General features: G+C 38.8%; 1 protein-coding gene across 10 annotated transcripts in view; it reads right to left on the bottom strand.

Moving 5' to 3' along the window:
* DENND4A (DENN domain containing 4A) overlaps positions 1–27,251 on the bottom strand; it is a 62,025-nt gene extending 34,774 nt beyond the window's left edge. For 4 of the 10 annotated variants that reach the window (XM_074838042.1, XM_074838049.1, XM_074838048.1 and 1 more), the window contains exons 1-7: positions 22,238–22,388; positions 13,678–13,763; positions 7,251–7,580; positions 6,387–6,636; positions 4,708–4,777; positions 2,975–3,144; positions 2,033–2,274 (exon numbers count right to left, since the gene is read on the bottom strand). In XM_074838042.1, the coding sequence (XP_074694143.1) occupies positions 2,033–2,274; positions 2,975–3,144; positions 4,708–4,777; positions 6,387–6,636; positions 7,251–7,558 (1,040 nt within the window). In that variant the 5' untranslated portion in view covers positions 7,559–7,580; positions 13,678–13,763; positions 22,238–22,388. The other 6 variants (XR_012624937.1, XM_074838050.1, XM_074838046.1 and 3 more) reach the window with 5 other exon arrangements.
* Between the last annotated feature and the right edge of the window lie 351 nt (positions 27,252–27,602).

Genomic DNA, 27,602 nt, shown 5'->3' with positions numbered 1-27,602 from the left:
ACTGAAAAATTACATGGAGCTTTTTTTTTTTAAAAAAAAATATTTGTAAAGTAGAAATATTGATGTTTGGGTATCACAATACCATTTTACAATCATGCTTCTGAGACTGGCTGGAAATAGCACTATACCTCAGAGACTAGCACTGGTGATTTGCAAAAAAAAAATTAACATCTGATTATCAAGGAGAGTCATTAAGTTCATCTATTTTCTTCACATCCATTTTCTTCACTTCCAAATACAAAATGTTATGTACGGTTTCTGATGAAAAAAGTGTTAAAGTTTTTCCATATACTACAAATACAGAAAAATGTTTTTAATATTTAAATAAGTTCTCAGTTTTATGAATTGATTAAACATACAAACATTCTAAAAGTGTAGGAGTTCTACATAATACACACTTCACATGAAAAGAAACTACATGCAATCAGTAGAAACTCAGGAAGAAACAGGTAATCCACCATAAACTGCATGCTACAGCACATACTTGACTGTGATTTCAGCAACTCTTACCATTATTATGACACAGACAACCAACCAAATTTTGAAGAAATTCAGACAAACCCACAAATAAACACTGATTTATATAGAAGACTCATTTTACGTGTTTGATTCAAAACTACATTTTTCGAACATCTATTTCAATGTAGCTGCACATTACGCTACCAGATGTATTCAAAAAGCCCCATTTTTACTGTGTTTTTAATTTTGTATACTTCTGCTATGCTTAACTTTTTGTTGCAGTCCTATAATCAATAACTGGCATTAACCAGAAGCAGTCTTGTGCCTCCTCTTCACCACTCCTCAGCTGACCTCCCTTGTGTCAGCATCAGTGTCTGTGCAGCCACATGGCAAATGAGAACGGGAAAGGAATCAGGCTGATGACAGATCTGGGGTTTTGTCTTTATTACCAGTGTATGAAGATGGTGGCAGAAATACGGAACATACAGCAAACATCAAGGGAAAGACCTGCTGCCTGCAGAAGCAGGGCTGACTGAAAATGTTGAAATACATATGTATGGCACAGACAACCTTCATCATCATTAAAATAACTGAAGAATCTAGGCTAGATTCTATATTAACTTCATTCAAGTACAGTGTGGCTATATTTAAATTATCCACAGTAAATTGACCAGTTTACAAATCAGAGAAATCAGAATAAGCAAATAAATCTGTAAAATCAAAATTAATAAAACATTTATTGTATTTACTTCTCATTTTATTAATTCCTGAAACCCAAAACCAAAAATAGTTCCCGGCTTAAAAAAAACCACATAAAAATCTTTTCATTATTGGAAGTATACACTATTAGCATTTTAAAACAAGTATAGTAGATATAAAGTGGAATAATGAAGTGGATAAACAATCACAAAAAATGCTCAATCTACAAAGTCAGTGTCACAAAAGTTAATACTGAAGTTTAGTCAGAAAAAAAGACTGATGGTAATACAATAAAAAAAAGCAAATAGTGCATTCGAAACCTGATGCATTAAAAAGTTACATTAGCCTAGAAATGTTAAATGGTATTATGCATCAATTACAGATATCAGCCACTTTTGGGATGTAAGGATTCCCTCTGCATTTTAAAATGTGAAATCCTTTACATAAGAAGGAAATTAAGTTTATTTATCACAAACAGAGAAGGATTACTAGCGCAAAAAATTCAATCTACTTTATTATCTCTCACTACACAACAAATAGGCATTTGAAAAAATGCAAAACTTAATGTATGCAACATTGAGAAAGGATTTATAATCTTGCTCCTCCTAATCACTCTGCTAAAGGGTGAAAAGCTAATTAAAAAAGGCTTTCAGAGATACCTTTGCATGCACTTAAATCACAAACAAAAATCTAGGCTTTTTCAGGAAATAGGTAAAGATACATTTAATCATTGGAGAAAAACGCTTAATCTAGTGTAACCATTATATTTAATGTTTGATGACTACAGTCAAAAGGATATTATAGGAAGTTTAGAAGTAAAAAAAAGAGCTCTCATCAACTTAAATTACTGCTATGAGTTTTTGAAATTACTTACTTCTCAATGGGTAGGACATGTGGACCAGAAATGGAGTAACGATACAGAAAGGTAAGAAACTTCTTGAAAGCATCAAAGAAAGGCCAGTGAGAGAGCAGACAGATGCATTTATTTGTTTGAACTGTTCTGCATGTGTCTGACTTTCCCTCAACAGCAGCTGCTAATCCCAGTTGAGCTTTTTGTTTCTCTGTGAGATTCTCTTCAGGATACAGTTCATAAAACTGAATAGCAGCACCATATACCTGCAAACAACACAGTTGAAGTCAATAAATCTGCTTCAATCTTCAAAGCAATCTAAGAAACCCTAAACATGCAAGGAAAAATCAACTCTATGTTACTGCTTGAAAAGTTACATTAATGTATCATCTTTTGAAGCAATCTATTCCAGAATATTTTTATGGCTGTGAAAATCTAGACTTGTCTATTATTTATTTAAAACACTTAATGTCATATGAGAAAGAGTAATTCATGAAACTATTTAAGTGAGAGAAAAATAATGATTATACAGAACACAACTACAGTCAACTGCTCCTACAATTGCCTTTAAAGCTATTTTAGGAATCCTTTATAAGCAACTCAAAGCAGTATTCCTCTGACATCCAATTTACTTTTTAGAACAAGTATACACATGCAAGGTTGTTTCCATGCTTGCAATAAAAATAGTATACTTGCATGTATATGCAGTCAGAATTTTTATAGCTCTCTAGTTTCAAAGGGTAACATGACTGGAAAGCAAAGGAGTACATGTTTATATGATCAACAGTCCAGTAGTGAAATAAATGCAAGTCACTCTCTAAAGTAGTCTTTGAATTAAGCCCAAATGAATAGATTCAGGTTTGTCTATGAAAATTTGCATTATCATCATCCTGAACAGATCAACAATCAAATTTAACTTAAACTATTAACAATGATTTTTATTTTTTTTTTAAGCTTTCAAAATACCTTTTCTGCAGAAGCTCCAGTTAGTACAAATGTAGAAAAAACTGGGAGAGGGTATTTACTATTAGATGGCCAACATTCAATTGTTGCACCCATAGGCAGACAAAAAAGAGGCACAGATTCTGGTAAGGGGAATGACTCATAATCCTCTTCGGGATATCTGCATATTAAACCTATAAAGGCAATTTGTAAAGTGGTAGTTATGTAAGGAGTAGCAGAAACATATTTGTAATAGCTCATTCCATAAAAAGATGCACAGAAAAATCATATATGAGCATACACTAACTTCAGGAGGTCAGTAAAGGAAAGCTGTAAATAATCAGAAACAGTGAATAGCTGGAAAGGGGCAGCATGCTTCCAGGGCCTAAGGAGAAATCATCTGACTAAAACATTGGACTAAAGTCCTACTTACTATTCTAGGAACTATTCATAATTAATTTATCTTTTTCTGTTTGCAGGTTATGTGCATCTCAGCTATTATTATAATAGTTCACTTTCATCACTACTATAAGATTTAAAATTTAGTTAAAAAAGGTAACCTGAATAATTGAGAAATAAGACTGATGTTCTCAATTATGAAAACAATTAACTCTTTCCAACAAGTTTCCTGAAAAATTTGATATGTTAGGTATTATTTTTTTTAATATCAGTAGAATCGAACCAATTAACTATGCTGATCCACCTCAGCTGAGGAGTCAGCTAATGTACTATCAGACTAATGTGTTTAGACTTGAGCACAGCTGTAAAACATGAAGTTCTGAAGCAGAGGCTCTTAACACACAGGTCTTCAATTATATCATACAGCTTTAGCAATCTATCCTTTCTTATTGCCAGCCCAGGGGACTCCAAACTGAGAATGAATATTGCGTGAAGGGATTTAAGATTTCTCCGTGTTAGAGAACACAATCGCTACACATTCTTTTCTAATATACAGTGAAATATTAATAGACAATAAAAACTGGTAATCAAGAAGGGCAGAGGGCTTCCCCCACATGCACTCCTCCCCACCAAGAAGCAAAATTTTGCACAAGCTACTACCAGACTTGGGGCCTTCTAAAATTTTTATTCGTTTACAAATTTATTGTCCACCTTTTAGTTAGTCTTAACTACTGTTGTTTACAGAGAGCAGCATCTCAAAGGGATGTAAGTGAATTAAAGCTTAAGTCTGAACCATGCTCAACACTTGCACTCAGACAAAATTGGGGTTTAAAAAAAAAAAAAGAAAACCTAACACATTTCATCAGAGCCATAGCAAATCTAATTCTGTCTTAAATAAAACAACAAAATAAAGATGATACACAATCAATGCCACTGATGTTCAGAGCAGTGTGGAAGTCTGCAGTATTCTTCAAAACATTTCTTAAAGAAAGTGATCATGAAAATGCATCAAACAATTTTAGTGGTATTTTCTTCTGCATTTACATTTATTTATATACACATGCTTAAGAGACCTATCAGCAACAAAAACAGAGGTGGGAGACAGGTTCGTAGAAACCTATCCAAACACAACTAAGCTTCCAATTAGAAGCAAATTTTAAAGCAAAATTATCATGATATATAACTAAGGCTTGTTTTAGGACATTATTTAAAAAGAATTCTTTGGGGAAAGATTCCTTTTTGGATAATGCCAAGACAGTGTCTTTGTCAAATAATTCTTCAATAAAAAACGTATTCCATTACAAACCAGCCTGTACAACCTGAGTTGAAGATAAACAAGTTAAATAGTAGTTACATACCAGCTTTATATGATATGGTGTTGGTTTTTGCCACAGATTTTTTGTAACATAAATATACTGCTGAGCCCCACTGTAAAACAAAAATTATTGGATTACGTGATGAAGTATAACAAAACGGCGTAACAGAAAACAGTGGAGGAAAACCTCCTCTTCCTTGTTTACAAAGAACCATATCTACACACAAAAATATAGAGCATTAAGATACAGGAATTTGGGGCCTGCTACACTATCCTTTCTGACAATGGCGACAAACATTTAACTGAAAGAAAAGTACTGTGTTAGCTCTGAGCTAATCAATCCATGGCAGGCAGTCAGCCTGACCTCTGAAACAGAACTGGTTTATAGGCTGAAGCATGACATTTATAAATTCTTCTCTACAACATTTGTTAACACAACTACAGAATTTCAAGTACCATTGTCATCCATATAAATAATTAAGCCTTTCTCCATTTTGTTAAACTTCTGGCTTAAATGTGTATATAGACAGATATACATTCATACAGGCATGTGTTTATGTATCTATACACACAGTGCAATGTTTCTGTTACTAACTACATTTGTGTATTACTTTAATACTTAACAATTTTCTTTTGGGCCTGCATTTTTATTTTTTATTTTAATCATGCTAATCTTTCAGCATGATTCCTTATTCCATCTGTGATTTCATAGTCTGAAACACTGCGGCATAACGTCATAGTTTTTGCAGCTTTTAAACAACAATTTCCTTTCTGGCATTGTTAATGTTTTTTAAGTATTCTTGAAGTTCTCAATTTCTGGACATGTAAATAAAGAACGTGAAAAGCCACAGAATGGAAAAGACCAGCACCCTTTAAGGGCCCACAAAGCTTTTATGGATGGGAGAAAGATATAACAATTTCCATAAGACAGCACTTGCATAACCCAGTCAATACAGGGACGGGTAGAACTGAAAAATCCATCCACCAATGTCTACAGGCATTTATTTAAAAACAAGTACAGATCAACTTCCATGATCTTTTTTGCATGATACTACTTGCATATGTGGTTAGCATCCTCATCAGCATGCTGACTATTGAGGACCCTATAAAAGCCAGCATATAGGGCTGCAGATTCAATCAGGAGAGACCTAAACATGAAGTTCTGCAAAACAGAGTGCTGTGACACCTGTGGATTTTAGCAGGTCTAGCTCTGGAACCCTACTGAGCAATTAAACCTGCACACAGTCAACAGCATCCAACATCGTTCACATGCAAATTTCTTCAGAGAAAAAGTTTGTGAAACTACTGAGACAAAATGACATTTATAAAATAGCACTGTAGGTAATGGAAGAGTTTAAAAACAAAACAGAAGCTGGTTGTGTGATACAGAACTCCCATCACAACAGTAAAATCAGTATCAGAAACAGCCACGTCTGTAAAACCTCCAATTATACACAAGATGACACAACAGGTTCTTAAGGACTAATCTGAACATGCTGAAGTCAGCATTTTCAAGTCAGCACTAAAAAGACTATTTGCTCCAAGACTTCCAAAAAGACTTTGTTCCAAGTAGGAATCCTCCAACTCTTCCAAGATTCGATTTATCTTTGAAGAGCGCTTATCAAAATTTTTCACCAGGTACTCCGAGAACTATCACAAATACTCCACAAACATTACAGCACTGAATAGCAAGTGTTCAAAATCCAGATTTTTGAATCTTACCATACTATTATTAAGATTCTTGTCAACCTTGCAGAATGTATGTGGAGGGGTTTCTCCTTTGCTTGGTATGATTATACATATATCCGTAACAGCCAACGTATTTTGTGTCATGTTTTCGGATGCTCTTCGGTAAGTGATGTACACTCTTTGTGATGAGGCACTGCCACTAATATTAGCAGGCCGACCATATGGAGTAGTTTGAATTATTTCACAACCTTGCTTTACTCTTTCTTTCCCATCATATAAAACCCTAGTTGAAATGGGATGAACAAAAGTCAGAAGGCACATTTTTTTAAAAACACTCTGAATACTAATACTATATTAAGAATTATAATTGAATAGTACTAATTTAACAGTGGCTCTTGCCTCATCTCTGATCAGAACATTTTTACTGACAAGTTCAGGTCATGTTCTATCAAATTGCATTCTAATAGAAAAGCTTCATGATGAAGCTATACCAGTTTTCCTCATGTATAATTGCTTTTAAGCATTTTGTTTACTGCAAAATAGTGTTATTTTCAACTCTATTAAAGATTCATTGCCTGATCCTAAGAATGCCATACAACTCACCTCTTCTCAATCTGTATTAAATAGGTTAAGCATCTTATCTCAACCCAAATATATACATTAAAAATTATAAATGGCTTTGAAAACTCTAAATGCAAAGGATTACAGTTGTCATTAAAACCCACTCAGAACACATTTTTCCTACCATACTAGGTTACAGTATGCTCAAGTCAACAAATATCTTCCTGTTTAGAGTTTTGCCTTATATAAGTATTGTATTTCAGTAAACCTACTTTATTTGGTCATTAGTCAAATAAACTGCCAAAAATCACCTACTGGGACAGAAAAACCACTCACCCCAAATCAGTAAGTGGGGGCTTATCCCTTCCTCGGCGATAACAAAGGTATATCTGCGGTCCTACAAGACTGTTATTATTGAGATCCGCAGACAGTCCTGAGGGAGTAACATCTATGCATTTATATCCCTGAGGAACTTCCTCCCCCAGAGATTTATTAAGTACTGTTACATCTGTAATAGGTTCTTTTGGTTTAGCGATTTTATGGCAAGCATCGTTGAAGTGGATTTCTTCCTCTAGTGGTTTTGAAATATCTGTTAATCCTGCGACAACAAAGTAGTCAGCAACACGAGCCCCTTTGTCTTCCATCTTCCATTACAAGACGTTATAACTGGTAAGAAAAAAATATGTATCAGTTTTTTTAAAGGCAATTGTAAGATATCAGAAATAATAAAAGTACGCTTATTTTTAAAAACAGAAAATTTGCAATAATATAAAAGAAAACATAATAGAAGAATACAAAAGAAATAGAGAATCCATCATCAGATCATGTAACATTTTTCATTTGCAATCATAATCTTTCCAATTTGAAATTCTGAGCCACAATCATGCAAGTTAATTGTTAAATCTTGGAATGGAAAATCCAGGCAGCCTCTTTTTGTTAACTTACACACTAGAGCAGCTGAACCAACAGAAACAGTAACAGCAAAAATACTGTGCAAAGTTTTTCAAATAGTTCACTAAAAGCTCATGGCTGAGCCAAAAATTAGTTCTCAAGTATTTTGCATATAGTCTATTACTGCACTCTGTTCACCATGACAATGGATCTTCTAAGGCATGATCTACAATTAATTTGCATCCTGAATATTAAATGTACATGCAAAGGCTGTCCTGATTATTCTAAAGATACAACTACAATATTTGCAGCCATCTCACCCTATGGGATTTTGCATCAGATACCAAGGCCAGATCTTCTTGAAGTAATTTTGCAGGCTAAAAGTTTATTTTATTTTTATAGTGTTTTGGAGCTCAGATCCTTGATATGCCAACCCATCCATAGCAAGCAATATACCAGCTTTTATACAAAACATTTAAAACAAGTCAACTTCAATGGACTACAGACCATTGTGAAACAAAAACATTCAAGACCACATGAAGTTTTTCATAATGAAAAGGAATACAGTCCTGCTGTTCCAGCCAAACTGTTTGGGGAAATTACTTTCTTCAGGGAATATATTGGTTAAAAAATTCTTTACAGATTAATTCTTTCTGTATAGTGTTTTTTTGCAATGTTTGCTACCAATGTTGTCAATTGACTTCAGCACAGGACAAAGTAATATCTGTAGGATGAAAAGATGACCTTGGAAACAATGCAGTGCACTACGTATCAGGAGATTTGGTTTCCCCTTTGTCAGAGACTCCTGAATACCTCTGCAAGTCACTTAAGCCCCATGTCTTATTTAATAGCTTGATTTTGCAAATAAAGGAAATACTTTCCACTGTTTCATGTAACATTGAGAAATGGGCTAAAAACGTTCATCTAAGTCACCCATATATGCTCGACTCTCGCTAAAGTAGCTTCAGGAAGTTTACTGTCATCAAGTTCCAGACTTTTTAAACCAGACAAGCTATTAAGACTCCCTTTTGTTGAATTAATTTTGTTGGGGTGTAAAATTTTTATTGCAAGAGAACTGTTACAACACAGGAGTTTCAAAAGCTTGCTAACATTCAGAAACTCAACAAACAGAATTTAAAATTGTTTGAATGGTTGGTACAAGACTTCAGTTTTCATGGCACCTTTATTCCAGTTGCTTTATCTCCCTTTATTTTCTGCTCTAGGTAGCAAGTATTAAGCCTTATCAAACTTCATACCATCATGATTCTTGGATTTTACCAAAAAACCTTTGTTAAACAGAATAAATGTTGACATCTCTCGCTGGTAATTAGGGAAATTATGTCTTCAGTTGATACTGTGCATTTAATCAAATTGTTCCAAGCTGAACTAAGATTTCTAGCACCAGTCCCTGCTCAAGAATAACATCAGTCTGTGCCTGATCACCACTATCAACCTCATCTACCAGTGCAAGAAAGGTAATTCCATCTTCCTGCTCTTATTTTATAGGTTGGTTGTATTTTGCTGGAGTTATTGACTTGACTAGGTTCTAAAGTCACACGGAAATGAACAACAGTTTTTATTTTAAGGTTATTTACATTATTCAATATAACGTCAAGAAAAACCCCCAAACTATCCTACCTTTATTTCTTTCTATATGGTTAACAAGCAATATGGAACACTTTAGAACACATGATTACTGGGCAGCAATCATCAATATATAGCAGTGTAACAGTTTGTAAATAACTGCTCAGCTTGTTTTCTTAGAAGAGAGAATGCAGTTACAAAACTAAGCTTAATTTAACCTAAATTCAGTTATTTCAAAAACATCTGGAATATGTTACTCAATTAGCAGTATATGAGAGTAATAACTACAAACTCAAACTTCTCCTTGAGTGATATATCCCAAGACACACAAATTCAACCACTGCATATGTTGCCTATTATTTCACTGTACATCTGGCTTCAGCAAATTCAGAACAGGCTAGCAACAAATGCATGGAGAGATAAAGAAGTTTCATAAAGCATCTTTAAATTCTAACATAAGACGAAACACTAACATCTTTTAGCTAATGTGACTGAAGTTTTAAATATTTTGTAACATTATCAATTCTCTGTAAAACTTAACTATGGTATACTACATGTTAACTATCATGAAAACTTTCTGTCTTTATCAACCAGAACACACCAAACTCAACAACTAAACCAACAGATAAGCTGTAAGAGTGTTTTTTAAGGTACAATACACTGGGCAAACATTTGCTTCTAAATTAAAAAAAATAAAAATTAGACTAAGCAGCTGCTTTTACGAAGTGTCATTTGAAAATTCATCAAGAAATACTTCATAACATAGATTGGAGAAGAGCTATGGTCAAATACTGCTCAGAAGATAGAGGGGGCTATATCTATCTATTTATGTATATATAAAAATATAAATGCCCAAATATCCCTCAAGAACTGCTGAGGGAAGAAAAGGCTGGCTAAGTAAAAGCTACCAATCAAGCAATTTAAACTCAATGCTTATGCTATCATGAGCTCTGGTGAAAAAGTCTTCCATTAAAAGATCTGAGAAGACAGAAGGTAGACTGAGAGCTGGCTAAGTCTTGCACGGTTGTGTGTGAAAAATACCCACAGGAAAAGTAACCACAGGCTCAGTACAAAGTATCAGAAACATTACAAAACCGAACTTTGCCTTAAAGATTCTGAGTTACAAAAAATATTAATTTTTTTGTTCCTTTTCTCAGCATTATTTTACAAAACTACACCAGTTTCTGGAGTGTTTCACAATGCCTTTCAAGTTGAAAAGAAAACAGTATTTTAGTAATCAAAAATTATACAAATTATGACTGTTAAAATTGCAAGTAAGCCTTATAACTTCAGTGTATTAGCAGCACACTATTCCAGTTTAATTAGCCAAGACAGCATTACAAATAAACAGAAAGATATAGATACGCATTATATCGAAGAATCATACCTATCTCACAGTTTAAGTTTAATATTAATTATTTCATATTAAGTTTATACCAAAGTCTTAAATTCAAAGATTCATTTATTCCCAAAAGCACTTTCAAGAAAAACTGGGACAAGCTCTCTTCTTTTAGAGCCAGTTAAAATTAGAATCCCCTACATACAAACACCTGCTATCATATAAATTTGCTTCCTAAGGTTATAGCAAGTAATACACAAGTCAGCAAGACTTTTATAATTTAATGCAGCTTTTACAGAAGGGAGAAAAAAAGGCCTAGCTGATGATGCATCATCCCTTCAGCTCTTTGCCTTCCGATACAAAGGCTTGCAGCTAAAAATGGGTAAAATGCAGAAGATATCAAAACAATTCAGTGATATTTTATTCAAGCCAACTTAAACTTGACTAGAGCTACTGTGACATTCAATTTTCAACATTGTTTACTGTGAGAGCGGATTTATGCTAACTTTATGTTAACAGACCTCAGAAAGAAAGTATATAATGTGAGTTAATTCAGTGACAAGTAATCATTCACTGAAAAGCAATTTCACATAAACTGATAAATCTGAATAGTTTCTGTAGAAACTCTTACCACGAAGGCATTCCAAAAGCATGTCATAATTATATACATCACACAGTACTGCAAGTCAACTTCCAGGAAAGAAAACAAAACCACGACAGAAACAAAGTCACACTGCACAAGGGAGTTGCTTGAAGCAGCAGATCCCAGATGAAATTCAACAACAGTAAGCAGCTACTATAGCTTCTCTACACCTTAGTCATCTGGGGATGAAACGCTGCGCTTTGAAGACAATGCCATGGGATCATAAGCATAACCTCTTATACAAGTCCCTGGAAACAAGTGCAATACATGGTCTTTGAGCCATCTCGTGACAATAATTTTTAATAGACTGCATATAATTAATACCACTATAAACACCATAAACATCAGTAAGAAAAAATATCCTTGAAAATAGCAAACTGACTTAAGAACATATGAAAAACACGTACAGACTTTACAGATCATGACTATATGAATGTGGGGAAAAAAAAAAAGAGAGCTTTTTAGCCATTTCTAAAAATATGGGAACAGGGGAAACAATCAGATAATCCTGCCACAGATCCACAGACTATTAGCTTGATCACTACGCTGAAAGACAAAGGGAAACTCAGTCTCATTGTTTATTCAATTTAATTTTTAATATCGTATTTCTTCATGAACATTTAGGAAATACTAATAATTTTCTCTGTCACCGCTGTTGTAATTCATAGCTGCTGGCATTTTAGCAACTGTGCAAGAGAGATTAATATGAAAAATTAGCTCTGTGATCTAACACTATAGATCTACTGCTAGTGTTAGAAGAGAACCAGTCTGCTGCAAAGTGCCAAACAGTTTGCTATTACAGGAAAGATGATCAACAGGCTTACAGGAGTTCCATGTGGCCGACTCCTTTGTGATATATAAAATACTGGTGGGACTGGGATTCAGAAAGAGCAGCACATCCGCTAACTTATTTTGCTTCCAACAAAGTTTCTTCTATTTGTTATAAGCTATACATAACTCCCATAGAGAAAACAAACAAAAATTGAAAGGCTTGATTTTATACCAGCTCACATATTTTCAGGTGTCCAAACTTTTTGAATTGATCACATTTTCTATTCAAATACTATAAAAGGAAAGTACACATCAGCTTTTTCCTTACCACATGATGAGTACTAATGCAGACATGCTGTATATTTCACCTGTGCAGCAGCAACAGGCATAATGCTTCATGAAGTAGAGAGTTTACTATAGATGCACTACACAATTTCCAAGGAAAAAAATAGTGATATAATCCATACAACCTGCTCCTACCCACAGACTTTTGTAGAGGTAACTTGTAAGCGGGCTGAGACCAGAAGAACTGCTCTAGCAATGCCAGTTTCTTTCCAGGAGCCAGCTTTCCCAGATAGCAAAAAGGGTTTACTTATTACGTTTTTTGCACATTCAAGAGATACCTGACCTGCAGAAGATAGCAGTAAGGACCATGCAACTCCATTAGAACAGTTTCAGCAGCCCACCTCTGGCAGACACATATACAATAACTGCCTTGTAATCTTTTGATCTTCCTTGTCTTCATTCCCATTCTTTCCTGCATTTTCCTTTGAGAATATTAAATTGCTTATTAATTTGAGCTCCTTTTTAGGTCCATTAACTGTCTAAAGCAGGTGGCACTTTACTTTGTTAGCCTGACTCCAAAAAGACATTGTTTGTAAGCAAGAAACAAATGTCTCCTAGTGTAGTCTGGAAACCAGTGCAGGGCTCTGCAACACACTTTTTGTAAAACAGTGCAAAGCTTTATTAAAAATGGTGACTTTTTTTTTTTTTTTAAAGCATTCATCATATAATCACATTCCAAGAACTTCCTTCCTTTGAGGGCACATAAATAGTAGACAAATAGACAGACAAATCAGTGGCCAATTTTTTAATATTGCCAGTAAAATTCTAAGAGCCCCTAGCATTTCAGTCTCATATGTGTACTGCAGCATTATCCTGGTGAAGTATGCTGCCAACAAACAGAAACGTGGCAGCTAGTCATGCAAGAGCAAAATGAAGTTAACTGGATCAGTCAGTCCTGCTATGGCTACTCAGAACCATTTCTCAGCCATGACACTGCACAAATCACATGACAGCTCAACAGTCTAGAGAACATGTGAATAACTGCAGTTACCCAGGGAAAAACCTTCACCCCATCCCTGCACTTCCGAAGTTGCCTGGCAAAAGTGACAGAAATGCCTTTTTTCTCTCCAGTATTTTCTTCATAGCAAGTAAACAGTCCTGGGAACAAAGCACAAGCACCTCAAATATCACAGGAATTCTCTCAAGTCAGAACATAAGCCTTTTGAAAACTCTTTCAATGTGTTCCTTACCTTTTCATCAGGGCATTGCTTCTACACTTTGCCTCTGTTGCTGTTAGGCAGGCTTTAACATAGACTTCTTGTTAAAGTTTCATTCCCTATAGAAACAGTAAAAACAAAAGTTAAACAATGTACATATTTGTTGAAACTTACTTCACACTCCACTGCACCAGTCACATTAAATGAACTTTGAGAATTGTTGTAGAACTCACTTGCTAAGACAGGGTTACATGTCCCAGCTGTTAAAGTATATGAAACCAAATTTTAAACTTAAACAAAATATCAAGTTCTATGCTACATCTATATTTTAAGAATGTAAACAATGTAATACATTTAATGCTTTAAAGAAACAAAATCAAAGAATAGTTGAGCCAGCCACTTCAAATTATTTCAACTCTTTCACTATCTTCTGATAATAAATACCTTCCAAATCTATTCATAGAAGGTGTTAGCCAGCTCTTTTAGCTCAGTAACCTTTCAAAGTCTGCTTTAAAACATTGTTCCTCTGCAAGATTCTGACATTTAAACAGGTCCTTCTCACTCCACAATTAGCAATACACATGTATGTACTCTTCCACCTAACCACCTTACTCCCATTCTCCATTCTTGCAGTTAAAATCTCCTTGCCATTTACTGTCACAATTCACTGTTTTTCTTCAGCTGTGGTATACTTAGCTTGCAAATAGTAGTATGACCACTTTTAAACATTGGTATGACCACAGACAGCTTGAGCTTGTGTTTTCCACAGAGGCATGCGCAAGGCAGGCAGCCTGTGCTACAGTTAAGCACTTTGAAGCAACAGCTTTCCACCATGGGACTGAGGAGAATACCTCACTGCAGACACTCTCAGACTTCAGTCTCCCCGAATGACTCATTAGCATTAGTAAGGCTGTAGTAAAAAAATTAACTTTGTCTAAATGAGATTACTGTGAGAAGACTTCAGAAAAGCATAAACATAAGCATAACATAAGCAAGGCTGGGAAGAAACACAACTCAGGAGGGTTTATGCAAACCATGAAAGATTTGCTTCCATTCCCAAAGTGGAAAAATTACGGGGAAAACCCCTACACTAGATTATCAGAATTACATTTTTGGGAGCACAAAGGTCAAGGCTCTGTTCATAACTCCAAAGTACAAGACTGATTCTGCATGATCTGAGTTATCAGCACCATTAGTTCATTACTCCTACAGCAAGGAGTGGGGAGGTGACAGACTGGAGAGCGAACCCAGCACCCAGTGCAAGTCTTTCTAATCCATACAGCACTACCAAATACTACCAGTTAAAATCAGTTAGTCAGCAGTAACTGTCTTTAAACATTTTGACACCAGACTACAAAGTAAGAGAGCACGCAGCAGTAGCGCCACACATTTTTGTCTAATGACCTGATCTGTAATACAAAGTTTCCAGAAGTGTCAGAAATTATAATTTTAGGGATCACCTGCAGATCTCAAGCACAGCTGCAAAAAGTCTAAGACATAAGCAGCATTAACACATGAATAATTTCCCCATGGACACTTCAAAAAACATCTTTCCTAGTCAACTATCTGGAAAGCCAACGAGGAGAGTTAAAGAAAGAGAGAAGTATACTTTTAAGCATCACAAGGAACACAGCGATAACTTCTGCCAGTGTACTTGCAGCTCTGTTTCTTAGTACTTGCAGCTTGTAGAACATATTTACAACTAGTTTGTTGTCCTCCATCTATGAAATAAAGGATCTACTTGTTCAAGAAACAAGGTGCAAGGACCTACAACATTACCCCAATACAACTGGAACTTACACCATTTTTATTTTTTGTAGGACATTGCCTGTACTTGCCTGTCTTCACATTTCTGACTACTACAGTTAAACAAATGACAACAACAGAAAGTACTAACAGGGCTAAAGTGATCAATTGCATTACTTTTTAGACCCTACTGAATATATCTGCACTCAATGTTAGACAACAATCAACAAGAAGCCACTAGCCTCCACTAAGCTCCCTCTGGTGTTGCATCAATAGTAGTACTAGTGCTAAGAAACATATTGGCATATAAAAAACCAAAACAACAAAAACCTCAACATTGTTCTGCTCCTACATCACCGGACTGGAATTGCTACCAGTTGCTTTGCAGGCCCATTCACAATCATCTGTACCAACTCACGGTTAACATACTCTGATCCAAACAGCTGAGGAGATAGTCAAGAGAGAAAACTTGGCAACAAAGGATCTCTAAGAGGTGCCCGGGAAACAGAAAAGTGCTGGATAAGAGTGCAGGGACAGAACACAAGACCATGAGCTTGGGAGCAGAAAATAGGAATGCGGGCCAAGAACTAAGGGACAAGCAGATTTGGTCAGCAATGCCTAGGAAGAAAGAAAAATCAGGCTTAAATTCAGAGGCTAATCTAGATTCAGTGAGATTGCTGCAGTCAGCGAGCAGGAACTAGCCATCTAGAGTATCAAAGCTTAGAGGAGGAAGCAGAATAACTGGCAGAGAGAAGACAGGAAGGAACAGCCTTCACCCAGAGGGTGAATGCATCAGGCATTTTCTACATCTTCTATACCTTCCACCATCACTCACCAAGTTTTCCATTTGTTTGTTCTTCATTGCTCTTTTTAGTCTCAATAAAATCAAACCATTTACTGAGAGGGTCTAACAAGGCACAGGCTGCTTCAGTGTTTGTTGCAGTTGTGCCACAGCAAAATCCCACAACATTCAACCCTGACTACAAAAATTCAAAAAAGTGAGATTCGTGAGATTCAACAAGATTCATGACAGAGACAAATCTTAACAAGGCTGGTTTTAAAACTTACACTCTTCTTTGTAGATTACAATGTTTATGGCCAAAAAGCACACCCAAAGATTGGAAACAATTTCTGAAGTACAGCTGTGATTGTAGGGAGGGATGCAGAAAACAATTTATAGCACGTGAGGAGGAGGGAAGCCAAGGTAAGCACTATAAAATGTAAATATTACTTCAACCAAAACACAGTTCAGGAGGGCAGCTAGTCCATGGTTTTTTGTACAACTACTTATTATATGATGACTTTTTAAAAGGAGAAGTCCCCCAAACAGAACATTCTGTTTTCCTTGGCACAGTAGATAAAGGCAAATGAAAGCAGCGTATCTTCCAGTATCGAGCTTCAAACCCAAAATCTGTCACTGAAAATGTCGAAGGGCATCAACCAAGAGTGACAGAAGTGGCCTGCTTTCACCCAGCCACGTCTGGACACACACGCTAACCTCAGTTTAGTTCTGAAGCTATTCTTTACCCAAATTAAAATTTTGAATTAATGGTGTAGTGGAGGTACAGAGAGGTGGGAATTGTTTCTAGCATTTTTTGCTACATTTAAAAATACACTTTAATTGTGACTTAAAACATTTGACATTCTTTTTTTCTCTAGACAGCAAAAATGTCCTGTAATGTAAGAAAACTGGACCCAGACGTGCTGCAAATTAGACACTGAGTGGATGACATGCATAGACTGCAACTGCAGGGCTGTAACTGCTGTTTGCAGATGATCTACACCACACTGGAAAGGTTTAATGTAGAGATAACACTGACTAATACCTTCCTCATCTAGTAAATCTCCACATCCAGTTAGCAAAATGTTCATCATCTACCCCACAGAAAGTTAAGTGTGGATGTACTGCTACCAGTTCAGCTGCAAATACATCTGTCAACTAACACTATTGCTGTGGCAGTTTCCTAGCTGGGTTAGCCAGCAAAGCAATATAAAGCAACATTAGGGTATCCCCCCGATAATCACAGTGTTAGCTGAAGTGTGGTGATGTGCTAAGGTATCTACTGCTGCAGGATTCCAAAGCCAGCTCAAAATACCTCTCTGTAATGTAGAACAGACATATCTTAAAACCCCTTCCCCATCTTCTGGGCCAAAATTATTAAATAACCACATCCTTAAAAGAAAGGCTGGAGGGTACTGGGTCAGGGAGAGTCACCTTATGCGCTAAATATTACGACAAAAGCACTCACAGAAGGGTTTGCCCCCGGTGCTCTACCTAATGACATCTCGCTGTCCTGAATAGGAGTTCAGCATACAAGGGGACTGCAAAGTTGTACAGTTTGTTGGAACACGGCTCCTGTACTGGGATTTAATGGACAGCCCTGTGCTGAGCCTGATTACTTTTGCACTTGCAGGATCTGGACAGCATTGCTGCTTTCACTGTAATTTTATAGTGAAAATATCAAACAGACAAACTTGCTGACATATGGAAGCTACCAGAGGTGGACCAGATCCTGATCTTGGTTGAGAATAATTCCTTAAGCCCACAAGTTTCTTGTGAAGCTCAAGACAAAACCAAGAGTCCAGCCCACAACGCCCTTTTCTTTCTTTGCGTAATGCTTGCACACAAAAAAAGTGGGGGTTTCCTCTTGGGACTTTTTCATTTGCATATACGTACACACAACTTACACAACACACTGCTTGTCCAATCTTATTTCAGATGACTAAATTGAAATAATTTGATTAATTAGTACTAACAATTCCTTTTAAAAAATCAAATTTTACAGTAAAAATTAAATAGTGAGAATATAATTGTCTAATTTACTTCCAAGACTGCCCCTTACTCTTCACATCCTATTTTCATACCATCATTCCTGCTTTTTTCATACCCCTCTTATTGCTCACTTCAATTTCACTCTATTTCAGCCTCTACAGTAGCCTTGCATCTAATACATGAAGGTACATTTTGAAAAGGTAAAAATACGCCATTTAAAAGAGTAGGGCCAACACTTTCATTTCCACTTCTCCTCCACAATTTCCTCCTGGTACTGTTTCTGAGCTCTTTAGGGAACTACCAATGACTAGTTCTGCATCACAGACTGCTACTAAAATGACTGCTACAGATCAAATCTTTCAGCATCACATAGCTTTCACTGTACATTTTAATTTTGACTCTATAGTCTGTGGGGGCACCTTATAAGCACACATACATCAGCAGAATATTTCCAGATCAGTCATAGACGAAGCTTCCAGTTCAGGCTTAGTCTTGTGCCTGATCTGAAGGATAGCAAAAAATATCCAAGGCTTATTATGCAATATAGCAAAGAACCTCATTCACTTTAAGTAATTACTTGGTCAGTACCACTGTTACAAATAGCTTATTTTAAATAGTTGAACAGTGGTGATGCATTCACTGTTTATACATATTCATCTCCTACCTGTTAGCTATCCTCAATTAAAGCAAGGCATAACTGGCTTCAGCTTGCAGAGGATTTGCAAGGATTTGCCACTTTTAGTATGGCATAAAATTTCTATCATGATTTTGCTCACAGTAGCAAATATTATTTATATACAGAATTCATATAGAAGGGAAGAGATGCAAGGCCTTTTCTGTGCCCTTGCCTAAGACCACTCAGGGAGGCTATGGCAGAAGGATGAAGGACAATTACAGCTCAGCCCTCTAAACCACACCTCTACCCTTGCTTTTTGTGCAAGTTCAACCTAAACTTTCTTCAAAGATGCTAATTCTTTACAGGGGTTGGGGGGGGAGATTGTGAAGGGGGAACAGGCTGGGGTTTTTTTGTTTGGGTGGGGGTTTTTTTTGAGAGTCAGCATAAAAAAAAATTGAAATTTCAATACATCACAGAGAAGCCCAATTTAAAAACTTTAACAAACAAGAGAATCATACTGGAAATACACCAATCCACATAAATTGCTTCATGTTTTCTAAAGGCATTTAAACAGAAATTATTTTGGTGTTTTTCTTCGGTCCTTTCACCTTCCTTTTAAGAAGTATTATAGTTCTTTCCAGGAAACTTCAGAACAAATACCTTAAATCCACAGCTACAGATGTATCAGAACCTGAGCTACTGGAACCCTCTGTCAGATAGCAAGATACCTGGAAATCACCAATACCTCAAACATTATGTTTGAACAAGGTTACATCCACTTTTTTTTTCTCCCAATCTCATATAAGTTGTGCAACATTTTAGCCTCCAATTGTTTGGTCATGCTGACACTGTATTTAAAAACTAAGGTCAAAGTTGAGTAAAGGACAATGAGTGGAGAGAACATTTCCTACAAGTCATTTCTGGTGTTTGGCCACAAGTGCAACTGTTTCTACAGTCACTGTTATAAAAAGCATTTCAACCTACTATGACTTGCAAAACTAACTCCAATTCAGTTGCTAGGAAGTATGATGGAAATCAAAAAGGGATATTGAATATGTAAGTGATGTTGCAAATTTCTTTTTCCAGTTTTAAAACCTCAAGATTAACAAATCCCATTATCATTATTCAGCTTGATCTAGATATCATCTTCCTCTATTGAAGAGTCACAAGACGGAGTTTTCTCTAGCTATCATATGCTACAGCAGGAATTTACCTAGAAATTAGTAAACCCTTCAATGCAAAATCCAGTAGATTAAAAATTGCCAGACTGGCTTCTCAACAGTGGTGCCCACAACTCCTTTGTAAGAGTGACACAGAACAGCAGTATTAGTTAGGCACCTTCCTGAGACAACCTCATTCTTGTTAGAGCACCAGCACTACTTGCTACTTTCCCTTTCAAGCACCTATCTTAAATAGGACCAGGCTATTTACATTGTTCCTAATGCCTGACCTGAATCAACTACACTCACCTGAGCCCTATAGTATATACCAGGCTATGTCAATATTTATGCTAGTATTTATGCTTTTACTAACTAATAATTAACTCTGGCTATGTAACTACTAAAGTGCCAATATTGCCATTAACGCATATAGAAATTCCATTAAGCACCATATCGGTGTTATATCCAATTAAAGCATATAGAACAAGCTGTTCACCAGAAATGTGGACCTGCAACCACACTGCTATAAAAAGTATGAAAACTCATGTGTATGAGCATCCTTAATACTGGAAAAACATTTCTAAGTAAGCCTGTATTTTATAAAAAAAGGTCCTAGTGCCATTTGGTTTACTGCTTGCAGAAACAGAACTTATCTTTCGTGCTACTCTCTAGCAAATTCACTGTTTAGAAGAGGCCTTTGGGTAAAGCCTGTTCCAAAGGAGCAAAAGCTGCTCATAAACTTGAGGGAAGTACCTCCTCCAGCTGGACCCTAATGTTTCTAGAATAAGTGAAACACGTACATCACACAAGCTCTTAAGGCTATAGAGAAGCTTAAGCTTTTCTGTTCTGTCTTTAAGGCTCCATGCAATTTTCCCCTTCCCCAAAAGCTAACCACAAAAACTCTAATGCTCTATTTTTTATAATTAAACAATTTCAATGCCAAGTCACAATTACCCCTAGAAAACTTAGCTTCATTTATCAGAGACACAGTTCCACTTTAATGTTCACTTTAAATGAGTTTACAGACTCCTCAATACTCTAAAAGTAAGATAGAGTTTCATCAATACTCTAAATATATGTTGGGTTTTTTTTTTAAGAGAGAAACGGGAGACTCTTACAAAGTAAGACTTTTATGCTAGACATACAAACCAGAAATAATCCATTTACTCCCCCCCGACCTTCCTTGGCTAGACTAACTCAATTAGTTTTCCTAAACCACCACAGATACTTGCCAAGATTAAATATTTGTGTTTAATCATTCAGAAAGTGAAAGATTATGTACTGTAATGTAACACTCTTTGCGGAAACCTCTAGTTGAGCAACAGTTCCAGAAAAAATTGTGAAATGAAGTAAAAAGCGGTCCAGAACACCACGCTTCCACTCAGTTAATTCAAAAAAATTAAACTTCAGAACTAAGCGCCAAGTCAAGACCTCATTTTTAGCAAATCAACATTCTCAGAGGCGGCACATTTTTGAATGCAGCCCGTTTGGAATGACTCCAGAATAACAACCATCGCTAGGAAGTTATCAAATATTATCATCCCCTGGCCAGTAACTTACGCCACATGCAGACATCATGACGGAACAATGATAAAAACGTCAGGGCTAATTTTTACCATCGCGTCCAGCAATGTCGCGTTAATCCAGGTATGCGGTAACCCAGGCTGCGGGAGCCCGGGGGGAAGTCGCAATAAAAACACAGGCGCACAAGGCTGAACACTACCTGTGCAATTCCAGCTGACGCAGCGCAGGCTGCATGGAAAAACCGCACATGTATTTGGGGCACACACACCTCGGCCGGTTTCTCCCCGAGCAGCTCTCCGAGCCCGCCAGCACGCCCCTGCCCTGCCTTTGTAACATGGCAGGTCAGCAGGCAGAGCTCAGCCCCGGCAGCTCTCCGCCCTCAAGAGCGCCGGCCTCCGCGGCCCCGGGGCTGCGCTCCTCCGGCCCGGCCACCGCCGCGGCGCGGGGCGGGGGGGAGCTGGCGGGAACCGTCGGCCCGACGGGGAAAAGGAGAAAGTTTTCCCCCTCCCGCCGCGGCCCAGCGGAAAGTTACCGCCGCCGCTGCGCTCCCCTCAGCCCCTCGCTCGCCGGCGCCCGGCCTCCCTCACCGCCCCCCCCCCGCCCGGCACTGACAGCCCAGCGCCGCCGGCCCCGCGGACGCCCCTTCCCCGCCGGCCCAGGCTCCCGATAGCGCCCGACCCGCGATATCTCCTCGGAGAAACCCCTTCGCCCCCCTCCCGGCGCCGCACCGCGGTGACAGCCCGACGTGCTCCCTCGCCGCCCCGCAGCCCTCACCTCCGGCGGGGGCCGCGCTCCCCGGGACAGAGGGAACGGCCGCCGGCGCCTCCTGCCCCCGGCGCCGAGGAACGGGAGGGTGAAGGGGGGTAGGGGAAGGGGAGGGGGGGGGAAAGCGCCCTGGGTCCCCGCGCCCTTATCTCATCCTAGCGGAGCCCGACTCGCCTTCGCCGCCTCCCCGCCGTGTGGGCGTCTCAGGCGGGATCCCCCCTCCCCTCCGCGCCGCCTCTTCGCGCCGCCATCTTGGCTGTCACGGGGGTGGGGAGGGGGGAAGGCGGGCGCCGACTCGTGATCGCGGCTGGGGAGGGCGCCCGCCCGCTCGCCCGGGTCCTGCTGCTCCGCGGCGGGAGGCGGCGGCGGTGGTGGTGCCCCGCCGCGCCTGAGGCGGGCCCGCCACCACCGCCGTGCCCAACGGCCGTGCGCGGCCGCCCGCCTCGCCTCTGAGGGCTCCCGCTGACAGGGCGGGCCCGGCGGCGAGGGGGCCTCGGCCCGGCGGCCCCCGCCTCCCTCCTTCCCCCCTCAGCGAGGCGCCGGCGGCTCTGGGCCGTGAGGGGGGGAGCGGGACGCCCTCAATCAAAGCCCCTCAGCACAGCCCGAAATACCGCGCGCAGACCACGGCTTCGACTCTGTTCCCCCCACTCCCCCCTGCAGCGTCTCCCGCCCGCCGGCAGCACCTTTAATTTAAACAGAAATTAATCTCCGGCCCGAATACGCCAGTTTTTCGCTCACCTGCGGCGCGCGTCGGCAGGACCCGGAGGAGGTGCCGGCTGTCTGGAAAACAAACAGGGAAGAGAAAACGGGGGATTTTCTACAGGCTTGATGTAACCCGCACCGGGTTGTTGCATCAAAGACTAGAAAAGAACCCCGAGACAAAAATAATCTTTTAAGAGCGTGCGGCTAAGATTAGTGCGGCGTGTCAAGATGTTGCTGAGCACAACAAAATGAGTCCTCCTGCTTGCACCGACACACAGAAATACTACTTTTTTGGCACCTTTTGTACTGCAATCCTGGGTTTCAAAATTTTATACCAGTGTGCTATTTTTGAAGTGATGTTTAGGGATAGGCTCCAACCATACAATTTTGGCTTTGAATTCAAGCTTCCCTCAGTTCTGGACGTTTGGCTCGAGGGTTTAGATGTGGCTTGTTACAAAGACAGAAAATTCGCATGAAGTTCTGAATTTGGACTGTAAACGCTTAATAAGTTCAAACCTCCTGTATTGGTTTATCCCATCCCTCTGAAAAATCTGATAAAATAGGAGAATATAAAAGCAAAAAATACAAAAGAAGACTTTTTTCCCCCACATGCTTTTATTAATATGACTGTTTATAGGAGAAATACTGCTCCTACCCCCCATGTAGGAAACAGAACACCTGACACAAGCCAGTCTCTACCCAGGCAGAAGCACCCGTGTGCAAGCCTGCACATGCAGACACAGCTTTGCGCTGCCAGGTTTGATATTTGTGAGCTTAGTCTGTCTCTTTTTTTCTCAACAGACAGCATACTGAGTAAAGAATGTGTCAACCCCCTATCCCAGGCAGGGACTACGAGAACAACATAGCCCATTCCTTGTATTTCTACATAAAATGCATTTCTAGCCACATCCGTAAAGTCGTTGTCTCTCTCAACAATATACAGTGGGGTGAGAGATCAAGAACCCAGAACCTCATTATTTTTTGCAGCAAACTGGTCTGCATTCCTCAGCGAGCCCTTAAATTATGTAGTGTGTTTGTAGAAATTTTTCTAAATCCTTTGACAATTTCTGGTATACTTTAATCCTGGAAATGTTTTTCAAATAAATAGTAATAATGAAGTCCATCTTCTGGCTTGTGTTAGTAATTTTTGATATTCAAACTGTGCTCTCTGCCCTTGCTCGTTTTTCATGTAGGCATAATTTTTAGGCTTCAGCGTTAACATTCAAGATTAATGGGTCTGTTCCTACTTCTAAGAGTATTGTTTCAGCTGCGTGTACACTGAGGCAAAATCACTGCATTGATGTATGACTAGTTCATGTCTCAGAGTTTAGGTTCATAACCATTAACATACTCTTGACTATTTCTAATGGAAACTTAAATTTTACAGAAATGTAATTCTTAAACATTCTGTGGCAGTTTTCATACTTTTCAGCTCATGTCATAGGTAAAACTTGGTGTAGACGTCTTTGATTTGCTGTTAGTTTATAGCCTGACCTGTTTATTTCCCTCCACCTTTTCTGTCCTTCTAGGACTTATCTGCATTTAATTACATATTGTGTCAATGTCAACAAATTGCAGTCAGGGACGTGGATCTCACCATGCAAGGCCTGATACAAACACCAAACAAAATAGTTTCTGCCCAGTCCTACCATCACAGCTAACACAGTGCTTATCTCTGTCCTGTCTTTCCTGTTCTTACATCTCCCCCCCCTTCCCACCCTATTCCATCAAGCCTCTTCTGCTTTCTCTCCCTGACCTACCTGCTGCTCACTCTCTCTCTTGGCTGTGGCACACTTTCTTCCCCACCAGCACATTTAATTGCAATGTTCCATTTCATTATTAGCTTGTCACCACCTTTATCAAGTCACCGTTCCTAACTTACATCTAGCCGCAAAGCTTTCCTGCGTAGCTTGTCATCCATTTTCCACATTAAGGCTTGTCTAAAGCTACGTGTGAAAGGGTCTGTGAAAAATAATGACTATGGTGCTGTATTTATTTCTGAATAAAGAGCAGCATCGGTGAATAGTGTTACTGTACAGGCAGAGACAGATCTGCTGTGTGCCCAGCTCCTGCAGGCTCATTGCGCAGAGACGTGTCTATGTGTCAGTCAAACAAAGCCTTTCCCTTCGTGGGGTCTTCAGGGATCTCTAGGCAGTGGTCTCTGCACACATGTGGAGACCGACCCCAAGATCATTAAGCCACAGAAGTCTTCCTATTCCAGTTAGTGTTGGATCAGATTCTTGTTGTGCATAGTAAGTTAATTAAACAAGTTAGCAACTGCATGTACTGCAGGTGGGCAGGCATCAAGCATGCTTAATGTGGTATTCTGCTACCTCTCAAGCACAGGGTGGAGCACTGTCAGCCAGATTTAGCCTCCTCAGGAGTGCATCCAGGGAGACGTGCAGGGTTTCTATGGACTGGCAACCACAGAACCATTTTTTTCCATGTTGCAGCCCCAAATTTCTAGCTTGTGGCACTGAAGTAATTTTCAAAGTATGGTTTAGCTTATTTTAAGTGCGTTTTACACATGGGTAAACTCAAGCAAGGCAGAGGACAAGAGGCAGATGGTCAGTGACAGAGCCAGGAATGGAATGGAGAAGCCTGTCCCAGGGCATGGTTTTAACTGACTTTGTCCCAGAATTGTGAGATTTGTCTAATAATTCATAAGGCTTCAGCAGTGCTCAAAAAAAAAAAAAAAAAAAGCAGCTATTACTATTCACAGTAGTTCCTTGCAGAGACTGGCTTCCATAGGCAAAACTATTTCAGTTTCTGAAGTATGCAGTTTGGGGCTTGATCTGTTCACTTTCTTACCAGTTTTATTCCTTTTGAACTCTGTTGGCTGTGCTATGTGCGCTGCTCATTTCTGTCTACAGGGGGGAAGAATGAGGCTCCTAAAGAACCCAGCAGAACATCTTTCAGAGACATGACATATCTGTAACCTTGGTAAAAATAACTGTAAAGATAATGATAATGGATAATTATAAACCATGTAACTGGCAAAACAACACTCTGCATTTCAGAGGATGAATTGCCTTACCCTGTCCAGTAACCCACTTTACGGTGCAGTAATGGATCTACATCCGGAAGGTTATGCGATGAAATGGAGCCTTTGGCAAGCTGGAATCACACTGAAAATGATGCAACGTCTTCATAGGGTTTTTGATATATGCATATTTGAAAATCTGGAACTTATCCCTTTTGACATAAAGAGACTGTCTCTGCTTGGAAAGCTTCTAGGACAGATTATGAAATAATAAAGTATTTAAATATTATGAGGCAGCAGTACAACAGTGCAGTTACCCTTCCTCTTACTGCTGCAAGTATAGTATTTCTGAAAAGCTTTTTGCACTCCAGGGAAACTACTGATTATAAATTATAAAAGAGGCAATAGAATAGCATGCATGTGTGCAAAAAAAAAAAAAAAAAAAGGTTTCAGACCCTTCTCTAGATAAACAACTTACTGAAGCAGCTAAAAATATGGGGAGATGAAACGAGCACAGGTCCTGATCCAAAGGCCACTGAACTCAGAAGAAGCACTGCAGGGGGGTTCATTAGGTGTCAGTGTCATGTATGTCATGAATTACAATTCACAAAATGCAAATAAAGGATGTTATTGTATATGAGTAAGGATAAAGTCTAATTGCAGAGTGTAGGCATTCCACTTGGATAAAATGAGCAGATTTTTCTCCAGCAGGTAGTCTTTCTCAGCAAGGATTTATTGCCAATGTTTATGTGAGAGTTTGTAGTCCCAAAAGTACAGAAATGCTGGGAAACAAAAAGGAAAGAAAATGTATGCAAAGAGGAGACCCAAATGTTTTCAAGTCATTTCTATAAATAAAAATCTGATGCAAACTCATTATCATTTCACTTTTCAGTGCTGATTTGCTTCCTCAGGATTTCAGAGTGTGCATCTGAGAATTTAGGCTGTGCATCATAAAGTTTCCCTCAACAAATGCTAAAACTATTCACAAGGCATTGCAGCAACTATCAAATACTGAATGATAAGAGACCTAGTGGATGGCTATTGGTATTAATCGGGGAGAAAACAGTTAACACTGTGCTTTGCTGTGTTGCTGCGGGTAGGGGTATCAAACAAGTGATGCCATACCTCTTCTCCTGTTGTTAGTAGGCAAATAAATGTGTACAGCTGGAGCATATTTCTGGAATGGCTCTTCCTGTAGACACTGGAAGCACCAAAATAAATATTTGCAGCAGATTTTTTGAGAACGGGAAAGCAGAAGAGTGGCTTGAGGATGATCCAAGTCCTAATGCATCTACCAAAAACAACCTGTTGCCTGTTCCAGCGCTAACCCGTCTTAAGTATTGCTCTCATCAGTAAGGCAAGATAACAAAAGCTTCTCTTTGTGGAGTAATATCAGGAAGGAAATTATGCATGCAGATTCACCAGCAAAAATAGCAGTCTCAGGCTGTAAGTGTACACACTGATACTGCTGTTTTGTTGCTATTTTCAGCAACTTCTGTACCCTCAGGGGTGGGAGTAAGGACCTAACTGCTATCACTGCTGTTCATGCATCAGCCTTAAAGGTTCGATTTGGACTCAGGCTCTCTGGCCCATCTGAAGGTGATTTTGCAAATAGCAGTCTTTTCTCTGAATCAGTCCAATTCATCATCCAGAGTCACACCATGTGATACTATGGTGCTGTGGGTATCT

The sequence above is a fragment of the Strix aluco genome, chromosome 12, assembly GCF_031877795.1.
Source record: "Strix aluco isolate bStrAlu1 chromosome 12, bStrAlu1.hap1, whole genome shotgun sequence".
Taxonomy (NCBI): Eukaryota; Metazoa; Chordata; class Aves; order Strigiformes; family Strigidae; genus Strix; species Strix aluco.
The sequence above is the reverse complement of the archived record's forward strand: the minus strand, read 5'-3'. Positions and strand labels throughout refer to the sequence as shown.